This window comes from Struthio camelus, chromosome Z (genome assembly GCF_040807025.1).
Source record: "Struthio camelus isolate bStrCam1 chromosome Z, bStrCam1.hap1, whole genome shotgun sequence".
Classification (NCBI taxonomy): Eukaryota; Metazoa; Chordata; class Aves; order Struthioniformes; family Struthionidae; genus Struthio; species Struthio camelus.
This window is the reverse complement of record NC_090982.1, coordinates 43,656,902-43,681,072: the sequence shown is the minus strand read 5'-3', so window position 1 is coordinate 43,681,072 and position 24,171 is coordinate 43,656,902. Positions and strand designations below refer to the sequence as shown.

The 24,171-nt window shown below is 43.6% G+C and overlaps 2 protein-coding genes across 5 annotated transcripts in view; both read right to left on the bottom strand.

Moving 5' to 3' along the window:
• LOC138064398 (geranylgeranyl transferase type-1 subunit beta-like) overlaps positions 1-1,294 on the bottom strand; it is a 40,375-nt gene extending 39,081 nt beyond the window's left edge. Inside the window, 1 exon segment of the mRNA XM_068926700.1 lies at positions 1,114-1,294. Within this exon segment, the coding sequence (XP_068782801.1) occupies positions 1,114-1,247 (134 nt within the window). The 5' untranslated portion in view covers positions 1,248-1,294.
• A 348-nt stretch (positions 1,295-1,642) lies between these two features.
• LOC138060819 (coiled-coil domain-containing protein 112-like) lies at positions 1,643-23,389 on the bottom strand. Of its 4 annotated transcripts, XM_068926696.1 has the most exons (12): positions 23,194-23,389; positions 18,174-18,332; positions 17,910-17,985; positions 10,431-10,552; positions 8,545-8,666; positions 6,693-6,782; positions 5,603-5,678; positions 4,650-5,040; positions 3,383-3,799; positions 2,567-2,662; positions 1,945-2,063; positions 1,643-1,867 (listed from the first exon to the last, which is right to left on the bottom strand). In XM_068926696.1, exons 3-12 carry the CDS (start codon positions 17,979-17,981, stop codon positions 1,837-1,839), a joined length of 1,536 nt encoding a protein of 511 aa, XP_068782797.1. In that variant the 5' UTR covers positions 17,982-17,985; positions 18,174-18,332; positions 23,194-23,389; the 3' UTR covers positions 1,643-1,836. The 4 variants fall into 4 exon arrangements, with proteins under 4 accessions (XP_068782797.1, XP_068782798.1, XP_068782800.1 ...); XM_068926697.1 differs by lacking the exon at positions 23,194-23,389 and having other exon boundaries at positions 18,294-18,657; XM_068926699.1 differs by lacking the exon at positions 23,194-23,389 and having other exon boundaries at positions 18,162-18,285.
• Positions 23,390-24,171: the final 782 nt, after the last annotated feature.

Genomic DNA, 24,171 nt, shown 5'->3' with positions numbered 1-24,171 from the left:
TGTCTATACTTTTACTGATGCAGCCCAGGACGTGCTTTGCCTTCATTGCTGTAAGTCCTGTCAATGTTAAGCTTGGATAATCAAATTAATTTTTACTTATAATCAGGCCTGGTGTGTTGGTCTGGAGATCAGAGAGGATCTGTGTTACTCACCACCTAAACAAATATAAATGCAGTGAAAAAACAGGATTGGAAAAGCTCTCCTGAAAAGAGTTTCAGCCGCGTATTGAAAAATAATGAAAGCACACTTTAAAAAAAAAAAAAAAAGATGATTAAAGTCTTTGTGCTTTTTCCACAGTATGACTGACTTCCAAGGGATTACAAAAAGTTTTTTAAATTTTGATGATTTTATTACTTGAATAACATACTGAATCCTTCACACGTCTGCAAGTTTTTCCTCAAACGCAACTTTACAAACAATCAAAACATTGACCATCTTGTGCATCAGAACTAACTTATTACCTTACGGGAAGGCATCAAGAATCTAAAATAAATATATCCTGGGGCCATTACATGGCCGATGCGCCCACCCACCCCCAACTTTAAAGTAAGGAACATATTTCACTATACCAATTAATACACTTTAATACTTGTACTAGCTAATGAAGATTTAAATTATTTCGGTTACACAACCAAGTCCTCTGCGTGCTGACTTTGAGCTACAGAACATTTAAGCCACTTAGTTTACAATCGGCTTTCCAGGTGGATTAAAAGGGTGAAGCACGAGGCTGAAAATAGATTAGAAGGATCAACAAGTGTTCTCTCCCGGATAGCGGGGAGTTTTACTGAGCACAGCCTACACCTCTCCGTTAGCTTGCATTTGCTGAGAACGACCCGCTGGCAGAAACGCTTCTCCAGCCACAGCGTCCACTGCCGCCGCCGCAGCGCCCGCCTGTCGGGGCGGCCTCACCAGTGCCGCCCCTGGGGGAAGCTGGCCTGGGGGGGGGGGATCCCCACGGGGGGACCCCGCGGCAGGGGAGACCCCGCAGGCTCTCCGGGGGTGGCGCGGGCGACAGCAGGCGAGGGCCTGCGCCCCCGCCCCGCCCGCCGGGCGGCCCGCCCAGCAGCCCCCTCCTCCCGCCGGGGGGGGGTCCGCGGGAGCCCGGCCCGCTACCTGCTGGTCTCCAGGGACGAGTAGCGCTCGGGCAGGACCTGGAGGCAGCGCTGGAAGAAGCGCACATGCCGCTCCCGCAGGAAGTCCAGCCGCTCCGCCTCCCCCGAGCCCAGCGCCGACGGCTCCGCCGCCATCTTGCCGCCGCCCGCGCCCGGCGCGCACGGTGCGCGTCACTGGCGGGCAGCCCCGCGGCGCGCTGACGTGTGCGCGGCGGGGGCGGGGCGCGGGGCGCCCCCCGCTCCGCCCAGCCGAGCGAGCCGGCGAGGTACGGCGGCCGCCTGCGGCCCCAGTGCGGCGGCGCAGCAAAGGCGGCCACGCCGCTCCCCCCCACCCCCAAAGTACATTTCGGGGGGGGGGGGGTCGGGGGCAAGTTACGTGCAGGACTCCGGGCACGTTTGTACTCGAGAGGAACGGCGAGCCAGGAAAATCAGGGTGCTGTTCACTGCTTTGCGTGCGCTCCTACACCGCTCCGAAATTTGAGAAGGATTATTAAAAAAAAAATTAAAAAAAGAGCTGATCATAATGAAGAGCTTTTAATGCAAAGTGAATACATGCCATGATGAAAACGCTAGGGACTGAAAACAGCTCAAGTTCAACACTCACAAAATACAAACGTAGCATTCCACTGCATCGAGCAGTTTTTGTGGAAAAATCCTGAAGACCTTTGGCCGCTTCGCATACAAGGAAACCATCATCCTGTAAAAACGATACGCAGATGCTCATCTATAACCCTTGTCTCCAGGCTGGGATAGCTCTGAAATAAACAAACAAATAGCTATAAGTTTATTTTTGTTTCTTACAGTGATACACATTCAGCGTTCTTCTCCTTACCTATGAGGAATATGCAAAAGTGGTTGTGAACCCGTTGGTCCGATCTCTTTTGTGTGTTCCTCCCAGCCTTTGGTAGGCCTGTACAACCTGGATGGGTCTCTGGCTGCATGAATTTCAACCTTGCAGTGAAAGAAAGAAAAAAAAAAAATCTGGTGTTTTTCATCAGTCACAGAATGACCTATGTGTACTCATATCTTTATCATGTAGCTAGACGCAAAGAAAACATAAGACAAACCCATCTAGCGAGAAGGAGACTTTCACCCACACTGCCACAGGAAACATATGATAAGCTTTTACTTCATGGAATATTAAGGTATTTTAGTAAATTAAAAGGTTAGACTCCACAAACCCAGACAATGTCCCTAAAACATTTCTGGAAGCTAACCTATTTAGTCCACTAATGTTAGCAAGCCATTTTTAAAAAACAACTTGCAGCTTCTTTGCATGGCTGAAGGCTTTACCCGTAATAAGCACTGCTCAGAGATAAGGAAATTGTGAGTCTGAGACGTATGCAATAGTTGTAAGCAATTTTTTTTCTTGCTTTGCTCTAACTAATTATTTTTACTCATCTAAATATTCAATAACCGAAAAAAGTTATAAAATAATGTTATTAGAACGCTACCTTCTCTCTTAACTTTGCCAGTCTCTTTTCTTTTTCTCGTTTTTCCTCTTCTTTAGCTTGCTTTTCAAGAATTTTTAGTTCAAGTTTACGTAGATCCTGAAAAATATATTAAGATGAAAAGCAAACTTATTTTGGAAAATAAAACAAATTATATCAAAATACGTACACAGCCTTTTCACAGAATTAGAATTTACCCTTTGTTTTGTAAATCTTTTTTGATAGTGCAGAACTAAGTTACACTAGATGGCCACTTGCTACATTTTGTTCTCCGCAGTTACATAGCAATGAAAAAAATGCATGTCAGTAGTTTAACCACTGTTCATAGAACTGAAAGTTAACAGGAATGCTGACAATAATATTGATTCTCCAGTAATGAAATTTACAGTGAGCTGGGATCCAACTTGGACTTACAACTACAAGAACCTGCAATACTTTCACTCTATTCCTTTTATTACTTACATATCCGCATACAACAATCAGGTCTCTTAATGTCTTCTTTAGCATGGAGAACAATTTGTACTCTTTGAATGCCATGTCCTAAGGTGTTTTTCCCAAACTGTGGTCACACTCAAGCAGGCAAAAACATCTCTACATTTAGAGAACTTAGAGCTCATGGGAAAGTAAGATTTGTATCTAGAATAAAGTTTCAAACTGTTTCCTGGACATAAACAAACATTATTATTCATGGTGAGTCTAAAACGGATTTAAACGAATAAAACTAGGGTATTAAGCATTTAAAACTGTTATCAGATTATATTATAGGAGGAAGTCGGCAAATTTAAACACAAATACATAAACGGAAAGGCTATTACTCACCCGCTCTTGAAACCTAGTAATTTCTTCTGCAGCAATTTTCTTCCTCTCCTCCCTTTCAGCTTCCTCCCTTTTCTCCTTCTCAAGCTTTTCAAATTCCTCCTTTTCTTTCTTTAACAAGGTATACCGTTCCAACAGCAACTTCACATGGCGTTGGCGCTGGCGTTCCTTCTGTTGCTTTTTCTCCTTCTCTTCTTCTAGTTTTAGTTGTGATGCTTGTTCCATTGCAAAAGCTAGTGCTTTCTGTTTTTTCCATGCTTCAATTGCTGCTTGTTGTCTTTTCCTTTCTTGTTCTGCTTTTTGCCTCTGAGCTTCTTCACGCTGATAACACTCCTTCCTAAGTATTTTTTCTGATTTCTCTTTTTCCTTCAGGATTCCTTCTTTTTCTTGATGCTGCTTTTTTTTCCACTTTTCAATTGACTGCATGAAAATACCAGGAAAAAAAAAGGTCTCCTTAAAAATCTTACACGTTCATGTTGATTCAGTCTGTCACAAGTAACAGATAGTAAATGAAAACGTACACTCCAAGAATACGAGCTGAAGACAGGAATTCAAGGTCTACTTAGGCAACTTTCTAAGGCAAAATAGCACCTATGTCTGCTTTCTTGCAGGCAGGTTTAAGGCTCACTATCTAAAACCATTTAAGTTATAGCATTCATGTTACTTTAGAATAATTGTGAATGTTGGCGTGAAATGCTTTTCTCAGTGCAAACATATTTCAGGTCATTTTTTCCCTTCAAATTAACAACTTCATATACTATTTTCTTAACAATTCACTGTTTATGTCAGCGTATCTTTTATTATGCAGGAGGTCCAGGGCTCAAAGCTCTCTGAAAAGTTCATAGTTCTTCAAGGAATCAGTTCTCTAAGCCAGTATTGGATAGGTATATTGCTTACAGAGTATAGCTTGACACCCACGGTTGGGAAAAAGGGACATAACAAGAACTGTAACTTGAGGTGGGACTGCTCGCTGCTTTAAGGTTGGCACCTAACTTGTCGGACAACTGCTATCAAAAACATTTATAATACACTCCAGCAATACACAGGCCACTTCAGCATGTTGTTAGCTCCACATTTATTGATCACTCTTTAAAGACAAACATTTACTGGCGAGGTAAGGATGCTAAAGACTTCAGTGGTATCATCAACAGTTAAGAGAAATTTACCTAGCGCTACCACCCGAGAGACAAACTCAAAAATAAGCAGCCCATGCATTTTTAAAATAACTACTTTTTCTTAAAGTTACAAAAGCCCTAAGAGGTCATCTTACCTCTTTTTTTCTTTCTTGTAAAACTAGAAATTCTCGATACCATTTATCATGCTGTTCAACATCTTCCTTTGTTCTTCCAGAGAGATACTCAAGGGCTTCATCCATGTAAGGTGCCCTTCCTTTGTGCTTTGTCCATGCTTTCAGAAAATGTTGATGATCATAATCATCCCAGCCTCCTTGCCGCCCTCCTGTTCGCTGAAGAAACCTTTCAAACTCTACTACTTCTTCAGGCAGATGATTTTGCAGTGTTTTATCAACTGAGACCTTACCGGATGGCAATCTCAAAACCTTTTCTGTTGCTGAGTTACCTAATGCCCACAGTTCCACCTTCTTCTCAAAGATACTGAGTTCATTAGTGGCAGTTTTTTCCTCCTTCAAAAGTTGTTCATACCTAAAAAGAGAACAAACACTGGAATGTAACAAAAGAAATCCACTATTCATTGTTCGCTGAAAATATATTTTGCACTTGTTCAATTCCACACAAAAGCTATTCTTAAAAGATTATGAACTGAAATGGTGTAACAGATGACAGCCTAGTTGTAATGATCCCATAGTAAAGCACTACACAATCAGGATTAAGTTACTCTTTTAATGGAAACACACATTTACAGCACACAAACAACTAATTCAATCCCCTCCTGACATCAGTAGGGGGAAAGGGAAATAACCGACCCCTTACAAAAAGGACCATTCTCTAAAAAGCCTTTTCACAGGCAAATGATTGTTAGATTGGACCAGTGTAGCAACTATGTAAACAACCTCTCACAAAGGCTGTTTATCAAGATTCTAATCCTGATAGCTTGAGTTTTCATTTACGAACTGCAGGAACTACTAGCAAAAGAGAAAAACAAGAGAAGAGTTTACATGTTATAACATGAACGCAAAGTTTTCACTGTGTAACTACTTCAAGTCACGTTAAAGCACTTTTTCAGCCAAAGCAGGTGTAAACATACATTTGTCTCTGTTCCTCTTTAAAAGCATTGATTGCATTTTCAACTTCTTCCATCATTTCCCTGAGCTTGTCAACAACTGAAAAAGAAGAAAAAAGAGCATAATACACTAAGAAGTTTAAAGTCTTTACCAGTAATTCAGCACTATCCAGAAATAGACACTTAAAGAGAATTCTAGGAAGTGTGTACAAAGTCTGCATTACCATCTCAAACAAATTCTTAAAAGGAAGACTCCCCTCTACGCAGAAGGTGCAATTTCACAGTGATTTAGCTAATGGGATGCCCCCCACCATAAATGTTTATTTCAATTAAACAAGTGACTCATTCTGGGCAAGCTTCAACTGATTCACCAAATAAACAAGCCTCATCCTAAAGTAAAGGGTTTCCGCCTTTGTTTTTTGCAACAATGCAATTACAGCGACTTAAGAAGCCCGCTCAAATCTTTGGTTTACACCAGGTATAAGACAATGTGTTATTTACAATATAAGCACTGAATAAATGAAATTAGATGTGTTGCATGTAACATTGTAAAGCCCTCAGCTAGTAGAACTGCAGTGTGAGCTCCACACAGACCAGCGGGGCGCTGCAAGAGAATGATTCTTTCAGCGCTCGTTTCCCAAGACGTTAGATGTTTGAAGACATCTAACTGAACAAACTGTTTAAGCATTTTCCACAGAATACTTCAACTTGCACTTCAAGCCATCTAGACGGCTAGAAATAAATCCCCCGTAGACCCTGCTCTGTCACCTCTTATCAGATGACAAGGGAGTTACTCGACACTGCATTGAAATACTGATTTTATTTTACACAGGAGAAAGACTGGCATTTAGAAAATACTCCACTCTCAACAGCCTGAAGAAACAAATCCACACCAGCTCCAAGACAGAATAAGCTGCTCTCCTACCACAGAGAAGTGCAAGAGCCTTCATCCTTTCTTACACTCCTCCCTTCTTACATCTCCCTTCCCAGATTCCTGGAAAAGCAGGTAGATTGGAGAAGCAGAATTCTGGGTGTGCAGAAGACGCACAGGCACAGTTACCCAAGAAAACTGTCTGTAAAGGAAAACGTTCTTAAATCTGCCAACAAGACTTACACTCTGGTGTAGGCTTCACGTCTTTTAATTGTCGCTGAAGTCTCTTCACATTATTATGTATTTTTGATAGCTTCTGTAGGATTTTAGTTTCTGTTAAAGAAAATAACAGGCTAACTGATAATTCTAAACATCTCTTTGTGCATTAAATTCAACACAGGAACAAGAACAATCAAGTGTCTAAATTAAATTGGGGATTTCACCTAAGCAGGGTTACAAATTCTGTTTGATCTTATGAAACTGCTGCAATATGAAGTATTTTAATGTGACTTGTATCTCCCAGCACAGGGTCAACAGAGATTTAAACTGCAGTAGCTCGTACCTCTAAGGAGGTCAACAGGAGAGTCATATCCAGGTTAAATCAGTTTTCTAAAACCAGGTAACTGGAGTTTTGAGAACAGTACTGACTATGCAGAAGACAGCTCCTCCAGAATTTTGAGGGGACTCTGACTCTCCCTCAAAACACTCAACAGTGGAGAGAAAAAACTTGGGTGAGAGCACGTGAATTTACTATTTCAGCTACATTTGCGTATTTGCTGTGTTCATTAAAGCAGAATCCACGTCTTCTGGAGCTCCAAGGAACTGCATGCACTTGTTTGCTTTGTCGCTACTTGTCTCCTCAAGAGCCCATAAATACAAAAGTGATGAGGATGAAGTCCTGGATAAAGCTAAGCTATTGAGGAGTCTGGGGTCTGCATCTCCTTTCCTAAAAGGGTTGGTTTCGAGGAATGGATAATAGAGAGCCTAGAGCTAAACGTAACAGAACGCAGCTAAGACCTGACCCCACTAGCTCCTGCTGAGACCACAGAAACACTAAGAGCACATAAATCACGCTCAGAGACCTGAACATAGCAGCATAGTAAATAATAAGCTTGAAGGTTCTAGCACACACCCTCAAAGATCCTGCTCTAACACACTTTCACATCTTACATCCAGTGACTTATACCTCTCATCTTTGTCCTCTCTATCATTTCGTAACAGTGTCTCCATCCCTACTTCCATACTCCCTCTTTATGCCTGGAAAGTTTTCTGAACTTCTTAGCTTATTCATCCCTCAGAAATATTTACACGTCATAAGGCTTGCAAGATGTAGAGGATATGACAGGTATCGTCAATTAAAACAAACAAATAAAAACACATTAAAACACATACACATTTATAAGGTCATTATTTTTAGTTGTTTCTCCAGCTCTTTCCCATTCTTCAACTTGTTTTATTTTCTGTATCAGAAGGCACAGCACGATTTATATGAACGCTCTTGAAAGAATTAAGGGACTGTGACTAGGGGGTCACTTTTTTACCTTAAGGATTTAATTAGTCCTGCAGTGGAACAGATACGGTAGGAGACCACGCATACTAGCTCAAAGTACTGTTTAGACTATGAATGTCCATTTTCCAAGAAGCTGAGAAAACGTGACCACAACACTTCAGTGTTTAAAAGCCTATCTATAGTCAGTAATCAGTGTAGGAAAAAAATTATTTTGTGAGAAGGATATATTTATTGTACCTTAGCTAGACTACATTAGATTTTACTATTCACATATGAAATTGCTTCTAAGTTTCCAAAATAATAACTTTCCACTAAAGTTTTTATAAAGGTGCTATCTGCTATATTCAAGACTAAAAGAAAATAGTTAATAACACAGAAGGCCCAAGATACTTACATGTCTTAATTTTGCAAGTGAATTGTGGAATTCTTCTTTACAAGCAGCACCTATACTGAAATTCCGTACTTGTATCAGAATTTACCTCCCAGCTGTATTAACCCCTCTCTCTACTATCCATTAATAAACCAGTTAAGCAAACAACCGTAACGGGGAAAAAAAAACCCACAAAGTGAATAAAAAACACTTACTTTCAGTTTTCCTGTTGACAGTCATTTTATGTTCCAGTTCTTCCAGTACGCTGTATTCGACCCGGAAATCACTCTTCCTGTTGTAAAGATGCCCATTTTTGTCTTTTTCTATAGTTGCAAGCCTGGAAAAAAAAGTTGCAACGTTGAGTGAGATGCAAATACTTAGCAAAGCCCCCACATCTCTCCAGGTTAGCATGCAGTTGATGCTGTGTCAGCAGGACCCTCTTAGATGCTATATAAGTCATTGGTTTGTTCCTATAGTTGTTTCCAATGAAAATCTGCCTGCAGTTGGAAGACTAAACACCATAGTAACCCAAGCACCTTCAACAAGGGAAAGGAACTAACAAGTAAATTATCTCCCTGACCGGCAGTGGTTCACACACTGAAACAGCCCGAAATCTGATCTGTACGCTTACTTTCAGGGAACCTTACAACAATTTTCACTGGAAAGCACAGCAAAAGAGACAGGCTGTATTAATGCAGTTGCATATATAGATGGAGCTCCAGCACAGACAAACAAGTAATACGGCCAGCGTTACGTTCCCAGTTCTACTTCAACAGAGGAGTCAAATGCAAGTTTGTCAGTATTAATTTAAGATACTGCAATTGCTACCTTTGCTACTGGCAATCCTTTATTTATAATGCAGAGATCTATAGGTGACTTTTGCTTCTTTACTAAGGTCAGAAGCTTTAAAATTTGACTCAGAGTAAAGATTTGCTTTGCCTCACACAAGACAGTCTAATAGGGTTTGACCTACAGAAGAGCAGGGGGAAAAGGGCTGTAGATGCTGCACTTTCGAGCATATCTGTGTAATCCAGTGCCACCCTGTTAGAGATTATGGCAGTAGGATACTGGTACAGAGAGATCAGGTGGGATTTCCAGCGTTAAACAGCATCACTGACAACCCTTCACAGCAACAGCATGGGTTCTGTAGTAGGACTATAGCTAGTTTAATGTTCAGACAACTACATGATGCAGGGATGCCTTCATACCCCAACTTTAAATATTTTGCTGTCCTATGGAATTCCTTGCCCAGAACTGAATACCAAATCTTTTCCCTCAGTACCCTAGAAGCCTCAAGAACACAACAATTGTCGTGGTTAAACTTTTACCTGTATCCAGACTGCCTAGTTTAAAGCTATTTAGGATTCTCTACATGACCCAGCAGTCGCATTTGAGCCATAACCCAGGCTCCACAATAACCAAGTAGGAGCTGACTGAGTCAGTGTAAAACGCTGCTGTGAGAGTTAAGTGTCCCAGTTCATTCAGGATTCATAGCTACAAACCTTCTCTTGAGCCTAGTGGCTAAGTCTACTCTTTCTCACCTCTGCAAGAAGAAGCTCCTCTGTCCTTTGAATCAATAGCTTAGTTATGACAGCACTTGTTCAAGATGCGGGGGAACACATTCAAATCATTTCTGTGCCTGAGCTGACTTGAACCTAAACTGCCCAAGGCAATGGCCTAGATATTCTAGGTGAAATGCTCTCAGTCTTCTCCGTGAAAGTTGTTGTAATACTACTGCAGTTTCTCTTCTGTTGGTCTAAATCTTAAGGGCTTAAGGTCCTTAGAAGGGTAAGCACAGCTGAGCAGGAAAACTGAAAACTCAGTTACACCACAAGCACCTTCACTTTTGTGCATCTACTTGAGCAACAGCATAGTAAAGAACAAGACCGACCAACTCTAGATGCTGGTAGTTCGAACAACAGGCCATTTTAGAATTCATAAGCCTATTCTGAACTAGTATCATGGCCCCAGTAATCCATCTGAACTCCAGAAAATCTTAACATAGTCTAAAAGTTTCATTACAGTGCATTCTTACCTTGAACCTTGAGTTATCTTTAGAACAGCACGAAAAATATACGTATAAGGAAGTGTTCCAACTTACTGGGTTTTTAGTTTTTCTGCTGTTCTTGTAAATTCAACCTTCTTAGCTTGTTCAGCTTTCACCTTCCAATTCTGAAACTGAAATTGTCGACCAGCACCCACAGTACTGCAACAGCTCTCAGTCTGCACATAACAAAGTAAAATATTATAAAAAAATAAATAAATCTTGTGTTTGTAAATACTCATTGGTTATTTTTAAGCAGTCAACAACACAGCGCAGAGATAACTAGCAACAGTGTCACTTCAGTGCATAGTGGCAGAATTCAAATATCTTTAAGTATAAAGGTAGAAAACGTGTATAAAAACAGGTACAAAACTTGACTGATGAGACGGTGACCTGATAACTGTGTATACAACACGTTCTTCAACAAAGAACTGGAAAAACGCAGCATCAAGTTGCTTTAACGGAGATTGCTCATCACAGTATAACACTGCATCAGGCCCAAGTGCCTTGCCTCTGACAGCAACTAGTATCTAAAGATTAAGCGGAAACTAAGTTCCTCACTGTAGGCACGTAATCTACATGAGGCAATTACCCCCTATTTCACCTTGTCCAAGGAAGGGCCCAGCTTAACTCCTGAAATCCGAAGCTTAAAATCCCTTCCATGTTGTTTGCTACGGTTATCCACAGCAACTGGCTCCTAACGCAACCAACCAGTCCTGGGATTACGATCGAGTAAGAACTGCAGAGCTGCGCAGTCCGATTTACGAAGCCAGTACTTCGAGATCCAACGTGGCAAACCGGTACTGCTTCACTTTTCCCCGCAGGCTCCTTTTGCCCGTTGATCCCTTTATCTTGTACGAGACAAACTCTGCCGTGAAGCGCCGCTTTATTAGCTTGCGTTTGCCCAGCGCCTACCGGACTGGGCTGACTTGGCGCTCCGTCACCCCTCCAGCGCAAACATCATCACAGCCAGATAACGCCGAGGGACGAAGAGATGGAAAAGGGCGCAACCCCAGCAAGGGAAGAGGATAAGGGACACCGGCTTAGGAGACTTGAGCGCGCACGCGGGAGGGGAGGACTCACTCACGACCCAGCACCAGCTCTTCCTCTACAAGCACCCAACTCCCTCCACCGCCATGTGCTTTACCCGGGCTGAGAGCTCTTCCAGGAGGATCCTCTCCCCCCGCTAGCCTGCTCGGAGCTCTCTGCCCCGCTCTGGGCGGCAACGGCAGGCTGCAGCTACAGCGAACCCCCTGAACGCCGGGCGGATGCCCCAAAGCGGGGCGACCGAGCAGCCCGCACCGCCGCCCCCTCACCGCGCCCGCCTGCCGCGGGCCGGCTCCCCCGCCTCGCCTCGCCTCACCCCGCCGGGCCCACAGAGAGGGGCGGCTGCTGCTGCCGCCGCGGCGCCACCCCCCGCAGACACCCCGCTCCCCCTGCCCGCCGCACCGCGCCGGGCCTTTACCTGTTGCTGCCCGGCGGCCGCCGCCGCGGCAACGGCCGTTGCCAGGGCAGCCATGTTGGCCGCCGCCGCCAACGGCCGCCGCCCCGCCCCGCCCCGCCCCGCCCCGCCCCGCCCCGCCCGCCGCGTTCAGCCCTGCCGGGTGGTGCTTCTTTTTTGGGGGGGGGGGGAGTGTCGGGGGGGTGATATTAGGTTTTTCTAGCTCAGTCCTGTGGCCCTGAGGGTGCCCCACAGTATTATTTACAGCAGACCTGCCGTTCCTATCCAGGAACGTTCCCCCTGAGGAGCGCAAGGGATCGGTCCTCAGGCGAACGCAGCCCATGCCGCTCTTCCGCGGCGTAGCTGCCCTGCGAAATCCCGGTGGGCTGTAAACCGGCTCCTGCAAAACGAGATTTGTTCTTGCAGACGTGGTGGGGGGGGGGGTCCCACCTGCGGGCCGCGGGCCGTCGGTAGCGTTTTCCCTGGCTCTTGCTCACGCCAGGGCGGCGGGGGCGTTCAGCCTCTCGAGGCCTCCACCTGCTCCGCTGTCACCAGTCGTCCCCCGGGGACGCGTGAGAAAGAGGCGTTTTGTGCTCGCTTACGCGTGCGAGGGCACCAAGAGGTGCTCTAGGCCGTCCCCCTGGGGTGCCTCGGTCCCTGTGGCCGGGTGAAACGGGTATCTTAAGCTTCCTCTTGGAGGTCTCATTTACCGTCAGAAACATCGAACCATTACATCCCTGTCTCCTGCTCCACGAGAGTCATTAGTTTACAAGCTGGATCCAACGCCCAATGGGATCGATGAAAAGACCCCAATTATCTCAAACAGAATTTGGTTCAGAAGCCATCTGTTCTGTACGGCTCCAGAACGGGTCGTCTCCTCGGTGCGAGTTTGGCCAATGTTTCCAGCGCTTTGTGGAAAGCAACATAACACTATGGAGGATTAACTGGTTCAGCAACCATCCTGCTAGCTCGTTAGGGAGTAGCACTCCACTGAAACATTTCAAGAGATCTCGAGTGGCAGGATATCTTCTTAGCTCAAAGCCTTTCATGATTTGAAGGGGAATCTAAGCTGGGAAAAGCGTCCTGGAACAGGGTCCTGAAATCCTGGAATTTCAAAAGAAACAAAGTGGGGTCTGTCTGCACAGGATCCTGTGTTGTCTAAAGCAAATGGTGGCTATGTATGTTAGACATTTAACCACCCTGCGTTCCTGGACGTGAAAGGTGCATTTCAGGGTGCCCATAATGTTGAAAATCTCGTAGACGTTTACTCAAGGTGATGAACTTTGGAAGAGGATAGCAGCCTAGACAGGCCCTACACTCTTCTCTGAAATAGATGCTATTTAATTCTCCCTGAGTTTGCGTGAAGACCCAAAGCCACAGACAGAGTGTCAAAAGCCACATGCTGGTGTCCCATCAGAGCAACTTGCTGATCATCCAGCGGACAGAGTTGGCTTGAGCTATAGGTTATTTAGAAATCTTGTATATGCTGAACCATAAAATGTAAGTAACAGCAAGTGATGCTTGTTGTAGGGTGCCACTATATCCTACTTTTCCATCAGTGGCTGGTTTTAACTGCGGGGAAACAGTTGTAATTTGACTGTAACTGATTGGCCATCTTGGGTATATGACTAAACTGTTTTTTTCCCTCTGTCTCTCTCAACTCATGGGGCATGTTTGCTCTTGGCTAAGGTCCTGTTTATGTCTGGATTTGAGGTTTTGTATTGATTACTTCCTTCAGGAAGACCAGAGCGTGTCCTTATTATTTTGACAGAAGAAGAAAGAATTTCTCATTTTTCGGTACATTTTTGGAACTCTCAAGATCTTGTTTTTCACTCACATATACCAATCAAACTTTTAATGAGTTGCCAATTAACATTTCTGCAGAATAGAAATAATCTATTCATGTAGTGGCTTTGCTAGCTAAAGAGATTTCATGAACTGGTGTTTTCCCAGCTGCAAAACACAAAAACATTCACAGATGCTAACCAAATGGCCTATGCTGAAGACATTTTATTGCCTAATTGATGTTTTTAAGAGCACTTTCCTGCTATATTTTTCCTTTTTATTTTTTGTGACTGCGCTTACATTTGATTTCTTTGTATCTGCTGAATAGAAATTAACAAGTATAGGGGAACATTTCAAAACCTGAAAATAGTCATCAGCATAAATTAAGGAGAATTGTTCTCACAGATTGCTACCTGCAATGGCTTGAAAAAGTATTCTTTCCACACCAGCGTTTCCTAATCTTCTTTATCTTTGTCCTGCAATACTCTGATGTAAGAGAAAAAGTGTATCCTCTAGAACTTTTTTGTATTTGCTTTTCTTTGCGACTACCAACCCTTTCAAGGTTTCTGTTTCTACAATAAGCAAACTCATAATTGCTCAGGGACCGTGCTACATTAAGCGTTTGTTTTCAGCAAGCGGTTTTGTCAAGATGGCTCCACTCGTAATAACGTAATTCAGATACTGTTTGCTCAGTAGTTCACCAATTTCTGGGTGCTGAATTCTTACATTATTGTTTGCTGCGCATATCACCCACGAGTTCCTCAGAATCCTGAAGACTTTGTAGGAGATGTACTAGAAATCATGTTCAGAGCGATTTCAGGTGTCTGAGCTTGGCTAGCTCTGGCTCTAAGCACTGTAGGGGGCCAGTCATCAAGCTGTGAAGCTGGCATGAAGGTGAACCCTGGCTTTTGACCGAGCTGGGACCTTACTTCATTCCTCTAATGCATCAGGACTCGTCTAAGCCAGAATATGTCACAACGCTTGGTGGCCTCTGTGTACCGTTTGTAAACTGGTAATCTAGATCAGAGGAAACCAGCTAGCTAATTGCATGGGGCTAAATCCTGCCCTCTTCCTCATTCCTTATTTCTCAGCTCAGTTTGGGGATGGAGGTGCTCTAGCAAGTCCCTGAGTTCTGTGATAGTTTTGCCTGAGCAAACATGTCAAGATTTTGCCTTCAGTGGCATAAATATAAAGCTATGTTTTCTGAGAAGGTGAAAACTAGTTTCATTTGTTGCCCTTCATTTCACTTAGCAGGAATAATACACGAAAGGTACGGTACAATTTCACAGTCTTTCTTAACTCTGAGTGGATTGCAGGACCTGAGATGGAGAAGAGGATTTGCCTGGTGGAAGATATTTAGGCCAAAACGTTCAGATGCGGAGCGCTTCTGTTTTGTGGCTCCTAGCATGACATGCCTTGCCTGCAATTTCTCGAGTGGTTAACTACTTGTTTCTCTTGCTTCCATCTGGAAAAGCTGAATGTGCTCAGCACTTAGGAAGAACTCTCAGTTGGCCTTACACATGCCAGAGGGATCAGCTCTGGGCACGGCAACTGCAGGTTTCAATGAATCGAAAACAAGCTGTGCACTGTCTCTTGCCTCCTGCAAATCTTACCTATGCACAGTTCAACTGGATAGCAAGAGCTGGTTAAGAGGTGTTTAGAACAATCAGGAACTGGTCAGGTGGGACACGTAAAATGGGGTAAAAATCTAGTAAACAAAGAATAGAATATAAAATGGCTTTAAAGCTGGACAATCTTTCTAGTAAGCATACAACAGTTAAACAGTACTGAAAACCATAGCTTCCTATCAGCAGGTAATGCCTTATGTTCAGCCTAGAACAAGACTCATGACATTATGAGCCTGTTTGGTTAGTCTGTCCAGTCTAGAGTTTCTGTCACAGATGCAACTGCAGAGGAGATTGAAGCACAAGTGGAAACAGGGCTTCCGTAGCTGCCAGTGTTTTAAGGCAGTTATTTGGATCTTCTGTATAGACAGGAATGGAAAAACAGCTCCCTTCCCTTAGTATACACAGTCTTATAATACTTCCCATCTCAGCAAAAAAGACCACATCCTGAGATATTTTACACAGTCCTTCTTGGAGCAAAATCCTATTGAAACATGGGTAAGTAGTTCAGAATCTGGCCATACAGCATCCTGTTTACACTAAGTGTTTACATTGCTCTGACTGCTGTGGATGGCAATGGCACATCTACTCCTGCATGCAAAAACGTCTGCAATAAGAATGAGCACACTGAATTGTAAGGGGAAGGCATTTGGCATTAACCTAGGATTTCAGGGAACTGGGCTCAGTTCCTTTCTTTGCCACACTTTTCCCGTGTGAACTTGAGCAGACGCTGTAGTTCTGAGTAAAAAAGCCATCATAGCCCTGGCTAGCTTACCAGGAGGGGGTTCAAAGAATAACCACTTTAAAAGGCAGAGATATCTTGGTCTGGATTTGATCTGAGAAAGGCTGGAATCAATTCTATCATACACAGCCACCATTTCACCTTCAGTTATCTCTTCTCTTGGTGACAGCTTTGGTATCACTAATTCTGTCAGGCTGTTCAGCTAACGGTGTCCTTAGGCCTGAGAGTATATGAGATGACTTTTAGCTTTGCTTGTTGCAGCACAAGAATGGCTGCTTGAACACCACGGTGGTGAGGAACGGCACAGAAGTACACCGAGAGAAAAAAAAACTAACGCTGTTAAAATGAAAGAAATTGGGGATACATACAACAAAAAATCTCAAGCGACCAAACAAAAATTGTTAACCTGGAAGATGCAATGTTAGCAATCAAAGCATTGATCACAGCCACCTTTCTTTATGGAAGAGGCCTCATCCGTCACAGTACTTGTTCAGCAATACCACCCGTTTTCCTGAAAAAATCATAATAAAGAAAAAGGATTGCACAGTAACATTATATTCCTATCCATGACAGCCCTAAGGAAACCGCCTATTTTACCAGACGGGATCAGCATCCTCTCACTGGATGTGGATCCTTTGAAAAGGGACTTCCCTGAGCAGATGTTTCTCTCCAGGTGAACTCAGAGCACGTTTTTTTGTTGGTGCATCATCTCTGGGTCCTAGACAAGAATGTTTTAGGGTAGTTGTAAAGCAGTAAGCCGAAAATAGAGTCCGTATTAGAGAAGCAAACTGGAAGTAATTTAACAGAGAAAGAGAACATTACACACCAGGAAGAATCAAAGTCTTTAGCTCTATGGGAACAACTATCCACAGGTGAAAGCATTCATAAAATTGTCTCGGTATCCTGGACTATAAAAGCACCTGGTTGCTGCTAACATGAGCTTCTGTCATATTTTTCTTTCTAAAACCAGGGTCTCCATTGCAGCACAGTGCAGTAGCATAGCCTCTGACCCACAGGTCAGAATAAATCTACTCAAGGTATCAGCCAGACTATGAAAAAAACGTAAACAGGTGCAAAAAAAGCTATTACACGGATGAAATGTGCTTACTTGGAGGTGCTCTGATAATGCACTCCAGGAGAGGATAAGCAGAGTAGTGCGGTAATGCACCTGATGAGTACAACAGCAGTAAGTGCGGTAATGCAGCTGTGGCCGAGGCTGGCTCGGTTCTGCATTGTAAGAGCAAGCTGCTATCAGGTAGAGTGAGCGGTAGAGTGCAGGGAAGGAGTCTTGCATTTCATCTCTTTAGCTTTTGTCCACCAGATGTCATCTGAGAAGCACCTGATAGCTACTAACAGCATGGCCTTTCCTTATATTTTCTTTTTTCCAGAAAACAGCGACCAGCTTTTACTGTGTACGTGTCACATAATTAAAGATTTTGATTAATGAGACTGAAAAATTCTGACTGGTAAGGAAGTTTGGCAGGAGGCAGTGTGAAGACTTCCTGGTATAAAATCCACATAGCTTCTACGCCCTGCCTGTAGCTCCCTTCCCCTTACCACCACTATCAAAACATGCACGCTCACATTCAGACATTTGTTAGTCAGTTGGATGTATTTACAAAGCAACTGCTGCCTTGGTATGCAGTACCGGTCTGAACCACTGCGTGACAGCCCCAAAGCTTTTAAACTGTTCTGGAGGCTCCTTGTTGCATTGCTAGGGCGGCGTACGCACTTGTAGCAGTAACTGCAGTGTACTTTTGGCAGAAGAACCAGTTGCACGCTGCTTTTTGTATAGAAAACTGCAGGCTTTCCCACCGTATGATACTAGGAAAAAACACCCAAAGTGCTTCTAGAATAATGATGTAATATGTCTAGCAGATTGAAAATGAGGAAGGACTGCGGTCAGCAGCTGAAAGAAAAAAGCGAAGCGGATTTTGTCTTACTCTTTCGGTTTGCTTGTCATGCTGATCCTGGTGGCCCCTGAGTACTCGGCAGGAGACTTTAACCAGGCCCATGAGTCTGAGAACAAAAAGAAATACTTGTTACCTAGGATTTCTGAAGCTCAGCGAGCACGTTTCTTTCACAGAATTTAAATGTACCAGTTCCACGTGATGGATCCTAGTCCAAAAGACATTTTGCACAGATTAAGACTGTTAGTCCCTCCCTCAAAGAGCTGAATCAGGACACTGTCTTACTCCAATACCCACCGCAGACCAGCCTGTACCGAGCCCTTCAGCCTTCTGTATCCCTCTTCACGGGACCATCTGATCTGGCCCCATCCCAGCACCGTCAGCTCCTCTTCATCCCGTGGGGGCAGAAGCACTCACCACTTTTCCCTGCCAGACCTGTCCCAGAGTGCCGGCAGCCTGGTGGCCAAAACACACAAAAGTATGTTGCTCTGTAGCTTCAGCTTAATTTTACTGTCCCTCAGTATCTTGTCCAGTGCCTAACTCGTCCCAGAAGCCAAAGAGGTCTAGACTGTCACTAGCTACACTTTAGGTAGAAGGGACTTTGCTCGGGGATTTGTGCGATGGCAAGCAACAGTAGCTTGGCTTTTCATGTTTCGTTTGGTGTAGAAGGCCTCTTCAAAGAAATTTAAACCACAAGATATACAAAGAGGGCTGGAGATAGCACATTAGTTTTAGTGAGTGTTTCTAGGAAAACGTAGATGGTACTGGAAATAAATCTGTCTTCGTGTTGTCCTCAGAAATATCTGCTCATCTAAACTGCCCTTTCTTTTCCTTTCTGTGAAGAACAAACTATATCTTTCAAGAAAATAAACCTTTATGTGGACTCAGTCTGTAATCTAGATTTCACACTACAAGTGAAGAGGAAGGTCAAAAGGGAAATGAAAAACTGAACAAATACGCTTGACAAATCCAAGGGTCCCAAATGAGCGAGAGCTCTTCATTTTAGTGTCCTTGACTCTCTCCTGATTTATAACCATGTAAATGACAACAGAGTCTCACCCCTTAATCTTTCATCCTATTCCCTCCTTTTTCCCTCTAATTCTTTCCTTCCTTTTCCCATTCTCTAGAATTTCCTTGTGTATTTTCACATCATCTCCCAATTCCTGGCTCTTCTGTAATTCTCTCCTCATTCCTCTCCCTCTCCTGTTATAAAAGGAAGAAGAGGACGTGTGCTAGCAACTGCACTTGAAACAAACAGAAAGGGATAGCAGGCATGCCAATAAAACACAGACGTTTTCTAATGTGTTACTTAAGCCTGAAAGGTTTTCTAAAAATCCTTCTGAGTGTGATGAAGGCGATAGTTCCAAATCCTGTGCACGAAAATGTTACATTATAGAAATATCTTCCGTCTTAGATCTGGCAAGCAGAGGACAGAAATATGCTTAGGCAGAATTACAGACAGTTTTAAGCTTGGCCAAACCTCAACACAGCAATAAATTGGATGCTCTCCCTGGTACACATTTGTATATTCAATCAACAACCTTAGCAGCTGCTTGTATTTGAAACTGGCACACTGCATAGGTCACACTACTGACAGCATCAGTCATGCTGGGCCTTCAGGACCTCACTCAGCAGCTGTCTCTGCCACTTCATGTCTATCGTGACTTCTTAGTTTATCAGCTCCTGTGCTACTCATCTGTAACTAGTTATTAATGCAGTCAAATGCGACGCATTTTCTTATGCATCGCTTCCCATCTGATGGTCTTTTCTGTAGCTTTGGTGAAAAGGTGAGCTGCTTGGGTTCTTCCTCCTTCCGCCACATAAAGGCCAAGAGACTACCAGCTCAAGCCATTGTCAGCAGCACTCCAAAAAAGCCCAGATAAGTCAGAGGCGGATAAATGAGAATGCATTAGAAACATAATGAAGGTCTTTCTAGTCCTGCAGAGAGAGCCTCCGAAGGTCAGGATGAAAATGTCTGGCTGGCAAAAGCTGACCTATGCCAGGAGAGAGTGCAAGGATATTTGTGCAGAAAAGCAAAATCACCCTCTGCAAATAAAGAGATTCACTTGTTCTGTCAGAAACATATGGCCTGACATTGCCACAATTGAAAGCGTTCAAGATTCAATCTGAACTGATTTCATAACGGGCAGAATTTTTATAATGTCTTTTATTTGTGTTCCCTACAGCTTGCTATGGTGACTGTAACAATTAAGTGATTACATTAGTAGAGACTAGAATTAAAAAGTTGCATTTTCAAATGTTCTACTTCCACAATTTTTATTGGCAGTTAAAGTTAATCCTCATGCTTTTAGGCAGCTAACCGAGCATGTTTGTGACCCGGGACAGTAACTGCACAAACCAGTACAGCAACACACATATGCCAATCACAGTCACAATTTTTGCCTTGATAGTTCTGGGTATGTGGCTGAAAGATGGAAGAAACTCACTGCCAGTCTTTGCAACTGCAAACCAGAAAACTGCAAGAGAAACCAGTCTTTGCAACTGAAAAAGACAAAGTATAAACAAAAACTCCATTTACAGCAAAAAAATAAAGAAGGAGCCACATTGTCCACATTTAAATTTAAAAATAAACTGGAAATGCAATTACTTGAACAGCAATTACTATCTTCAGGGCCAGTATAAAACTACTCCAGTTTCACAGATTATTCCAGATTTCAGTAACACCAGGTTAAACGTTGGAGCTTTCATGGCTACCATCCCAATGACAGCAAGCAGTTGGCTAGCAGATTTTATTCACATTCAGTGAGTATTCTTTGATCAGCACTCGTTTATCAAAGAGAAACACTTTCCAGGGCATATTAAACATTACCTCTAATTTTAGACCTGGCCTCAGAAATAGTTTACCGTAAAGCATAACACTACCTATGCAAGAACATACCTGTCCGTACCAATATTAGGTTAAATAAGTGCTTGGCCAAAAGATGCGGTAGATTTTTGTGGGTGCAAGATAGGATCTTGATCGCCGTTTTAGAGGAGAGGATATTGTTGAGACCCTCAACACATAATCGTGTTTCCCCTGATCACAAGGTTAGATGATGCTGCGATAAGCTCTCCTGGTTTCTGTACTGGCTGAACACTTACCCTAGTAAGTCAGTAGAAATGTTACTATGTGAACAAGTTGACACACACATCATTTCTGTCTAACTTAATGCCTTTTGCTTAGGTTTTGGACAGGTTTTTCAAGCTTGTAACACTGCCTCCAGACTTTAGGACTTTTTGTGGTCAGGCCTCAACTGCAAGTACTACCGAAGCTGCCTTCACAAGCAGTAAGAGAGGAAACAGAGCTCAGGCGGCTGTAAAGCTCTTCATTTACAGTCCTGTCTTGATTTTTCATTTGCCTGGATTTTAAAACAATACTTAGAGCCAGAAGTGCCCCAGTGAGAAAACTATGCAAGCAGAAACAGATGAGAGAGCAAGACCAGGTCAGACTTCCCAGTTACATAGGCAGGGACTCATTTGGTAGCCTGCATAGCATTCCTACAAAACCATGCCTGTAGCAATACATTTTGGCCCTCCAAGACACCGGTCTTTTTTGACACCAGTCTTTTTGGTTCCCAGTACAGCTCTATGAAACAGAGGCTGAGAAATTTTGTGTATACATGATTTGCAGATCTGTTTGAAGGCAATAATTACTTGTATACATGCCAAAAAAGGAGCATAAAGTGATGGGGGTTTTTTTGGATTGCTATTTCTGAATAACTACCTACCTTAGGAGGACCAGCACGGTCAGAATTGATTGCAGTAAATAGAAAATAGAAAAGCTTTGGAGGGAGAAGTGAAAGTGAATCCAAAAAACATTAGTAGTACTCTTGTATTGGAAAACTTCAACGGCAGGCAAGAGTTGTGCTGACGGGTTGAAAAGGCCGTAGTCAGTAAGTAGTCTGGGTTCAAATTGAGATCGGTAATTAGATTATGTTCTTCATACTTTTTTGTTATTTTCTGTTTGTGTTTTCATTTTTCTTGGGATATCAGAAATATGTCCCTTTCAGAGTAGAAAATGAATGCAGGCCAACAGAGCACTTCTGATTAGTCCCTGCGTGTTGGCAGAACAGCAAAATATCAAGCTGTTATTTTCAGTGGAAATGAATGGCGTATCAAGATGTATGAAACAGTCACTTACATATAAGTGCATATTTTTTGACATGCATAATGGGATCTCAGATACGCGAGGCACTGGAGGCAGCTGGAGCAGAACAGCTCGCTGTGGAGGCAGGCCGACGCAGCGGACTCGGCACGGCGACGGGGGTTTGGGGCACGTCGCTCCTGCCTCCAGCACAGCCGCTGGTTTGCTGGGGGGCCTGAGGCAAGTCACAAACACGCTGCCCTTCCCTACAGAGGGAACATGCCCTTCTCCGTGCAGCACTCGGAGGGTCCGGGCGGACAGCGCTGCGTCATCGCTAAGCGCTGTAGGAATGACAGTGTTGATGATTTCATATCAACATTCGGTTAACCATTCACTTTGCAACACGAAAGATCAAATAAATATGGTCACATCTGTATTTCTACTACTGTTAACCAAACCTGTAAAATGCGTGATTTAGAAAAGACCATGGTGCAACCATATGTGCATTCTGTGTATAGTATCCCGTCCTTGGCAGCTAACACGGACCGCAAGCCTGTAGACCGCAGCAGCCACTAGTTAGATAACCTGCAGAAACAAGTTCGGCTGAAAACAACATTGTGGGGCACAACAGAGAAAGTGAGGTATTCTGACTGTCCCCCCACAAATAAGCTCTTGCCCCAGGGTGAGCTGTACTTTCTGCCAACTGATAAGGAAACGCAGGAAGCCGTAACGTGAGTTTTTCCCTTGTGAAGCGAGTAAGTCAGGGTAACGCTGCTGATTACACCTGTGAGAGGAAGCAGTCTGCCATACATGCTTACGGAAAATGAGAGAGGTGAGAAAGATGGGAGGCTTGGCCATATGTTACAGAGCTCTCTGGCAGGTGGGAGAAAAATATGTAGAGCAATATACTATCTAGTTGCAGAATAATGCAAGCAGGTGGAACCGGTAGTAGCTGAACTGCAAGATAATGCATCAGCAGACAGCACAGGATAATTAGATGTTTTTAGCTGTGTACAAGTATTGAACAAAAGCTAAAGGTCAGGACCAGATTACAAATGGTTTAAATGCTCGTGAGAGCAGTACGCTCGCAAAGGCAGCTGCCAAACCGAAGGGTGACACTGCAGGCTGTTCTGTAGCACTGCCGCTAATAACACCCACAGGTTTCCGCTCTCTTTGTGTATTTCCCATGGGTTGTAATCACAGGCAGCCTCCGCTTTGCACCTACATACTTACAGGACACTTCCAAACTCCATCAAAATTGGTAATCCCCAGAGAGGAGGGAGCAAAAAAGATTGCTTAAAGCCACCTTTGCCCCTGCTCCTCTCCGACGGCGTGGTCACTTCAGTGCCCATAGCAGAAGGCATCCATAGCGGGCTGGGGACGCCAAGGCTTTTCGCCTGTCAAAAGGCATGGGTCTGTAAAGCACTGAACACACACTGCCAGTGCCCTGTAAATAAACAAATGACGATTATTACTCAAACAAAACAGAATACAGATTGGCACCCTTTGCAGGTATGTAGCTGAGTCTCTGCTGAGAGTGGTATGAAAGCAGTGAGTGAGTACACAATAGTCCATTCGGTAACGTGTTCTACACTGGCGCATGATAAAGCTGGAAAACATCCCTCCAGCTCAACACGCTCCTTGGAAACTGTTGTGCTGTGCAACCGCACCATTAAACAAGCTGTTATACGCTCTGACAGAGCTTCCCAGGCAATTTCCGCATATCGAAGCTAAGTTCATCTTTTTTTCAGTGTTATTTTTTCTGTTTTATTGGAGCACCCTGGTAGGACAGATATGTTCCCTCTTCTCCTTCGTTTCCTTCCTGGTATTTGTTAAGAACTATTCCCATTAATTGTGGTTTTCCTAGGAAGAGCATGCCTGGGTCCTGGCCATTTCTGCAAGCCAGAATCACAGGACCATTTACTAGGGAATGCCACCCTGCTCAGAACCTGCTGTATCCTGCGGTGCTGAGGATAATTAATATTTATGACGGATTCTAGGAGCTGTCCGATCACTGCTGTGCATAAAAGGAATTGTCCTCTTGAATTGTCCTCTTTTTCTGCCACAGTTTCTCTATTAATTCTTTTTCTGTTTGGTTGTTTGCTGTTGTTTTTCTGTGACAGAGATACGTCGAGCACGCGAGCGTATCGTTTCCTAGGACCCAAGGATTACTCAAGTGGCAAATGAGCATGTGATTAGGCATGATTAGGC